The sequence below is a fragment of the Priapulus caudatus genome, unplaced genomic scaffold, assembly GCF_000485595.1.
Source record: "Priapulus caudatus unplaced genomic scaffold, Priapulus_caudatus-5.0.1 Scaffold1018, whole genome shotgun sequence".
Lineage (NCBI taxonomy): Eukaryota > Metazoa > Priapulida > Priapulimorpha > Priapulimorphida > Priapulidae > Priapulus > Priapulus caudatus.
This window is the reverse complement of record NW_014578079.1, coordinates 99,829-101,190: the sequence shown is the minus strand read 5'-3', so window position 1 is coordinate 101,190 and position 1,362 is coordinate 99,829. Positions and strand designations below refer to the sequence as shown.

Below are 1,362 nucleotides of genomic sequence, written 5' to 3'. Positions count from 1 at the left end.
AGGAATGTGTATGTGTGTGTATGCGTGAGAGAGAGAGAGAGAATGTGTATGTGTGTGTATGCGAGAGAGAGAGAGAGAGAGAGAGAGAGAGCTAGAGGTGTGTGTGTGGCCTGGAGGCTAGGCGACCGGTTCCGGACGCGTAGCCACTGCGTAAAAATAAACATCTACATGTACATATATACATATAACAATTCTCTCCCTCTCATAAATAAATATATATATATATAGCCTCTCTCTCTCTCTTCTCTCTTAACTGAATAAGTGGGGCTAGGTCATGATCACTTACCACTGTGTAACACAATGTGCCTCATCAACAGCAACCGCTTTCAACCTCTCTTGAAATGTACCCCTGGTCAAAACACTTCGCCAACGTGCACTAGTAAGGACGGCTTCGGGAGACGCAAATACTATAGAATACATCCCATTCCGAATATCATTGGCAACAGTCTTACTGCCCTGCAGCTCCCCGACAAATGTCGCAGATATCCCTAGCGCATTTAGTGCATTTACTTGGTCTATCATAAGTGCCTGTAATGGCGAGATGACCAAGACAGTGGAACACTTATCATGTTCAAGTAGTAACAAGTCGAAAAGTTCTGGCAGAAATGTGTAGACATAGGATTTCCCGTAACCTGTGGGTAGAACCACAAATGTGTCCTTCCCGGTCAGAACAGATTGAATGGCTGATCGTTGGTAGGATTTCAAAGTAATGTCGTATTTTTCTTCAATATCGCCGATAGCCCTTTCAACTGCAATGGGCACGGTCATGTTGAAATGTAGACGGAAATGACGTCAAGCAAAAGACTGTTCGCTGATTGGCCGGTCTGGCTCAGCCAGCAGCCATCCACTTTCGTATAGTAAGGGGTTAACTAGACTGGTACCCGGTCGACAGTTCCACACGCTACACTAACGACCAGTAGCCGCCGTTTAAAGCTTGGTAGCTATTGGTGAGTTGCGACTGACCAATCGCTACCAGTTTAGGTCCCTGGAAAATTGGTCAAAATGGCAGCGTGGCCACATTTGTCGGCGACTTTTGAACGCGACATCGAGTTTGTTTACAGAAGCAAAAAGGTTTTAAGTATGATTAACATGCGTCGAGAAACAGAATTTTCTTTTTTAAAGCCAGGACAGGTAAACAGTTTACGTAGTGCCGCATCTTCCGACACTAGATACAATAATGTAACCCAAACCCAAGATAGGGTTATAACGCGTCGCTATGGTTTTCTCTGGAGGAAATTCAGGGAATCCCTGAGTGAATCACTCAGGGCGGTTTGCTGGTGCGTTTTCAGAGACTAGAACTTCCAAACTGGGTTTATTCTCAACACGAACCTTTCTCCACTATCTTGGAACTTACTATGGATC

The 1,362-nt window shown here is 44.9% G+C and overlaps 1 protein-coding gene across 1 annotated transcript in view; it reads right to left on the bottom strand.

Annotated features, from left to right (window-relative positions):
• Positions 1–768, bottom strand: part of LOC106814984 (ATP-dependent DNA helicase Q-like 3) — a 1,740-nt gene extending 972 nt beyond the window's left edge. The window contains exon 1 of the mRNA XM_014819385.1: positions 419–768. Coding sequence (XP_014674871.1) covers positions 419–768 — 350 coding nt within the window. The remainder of the gene's footprint in view (positions 1–418) is intronic.
• Between the last annotated feature and the right edge of the window lie 594 nt (positions 769–1,362).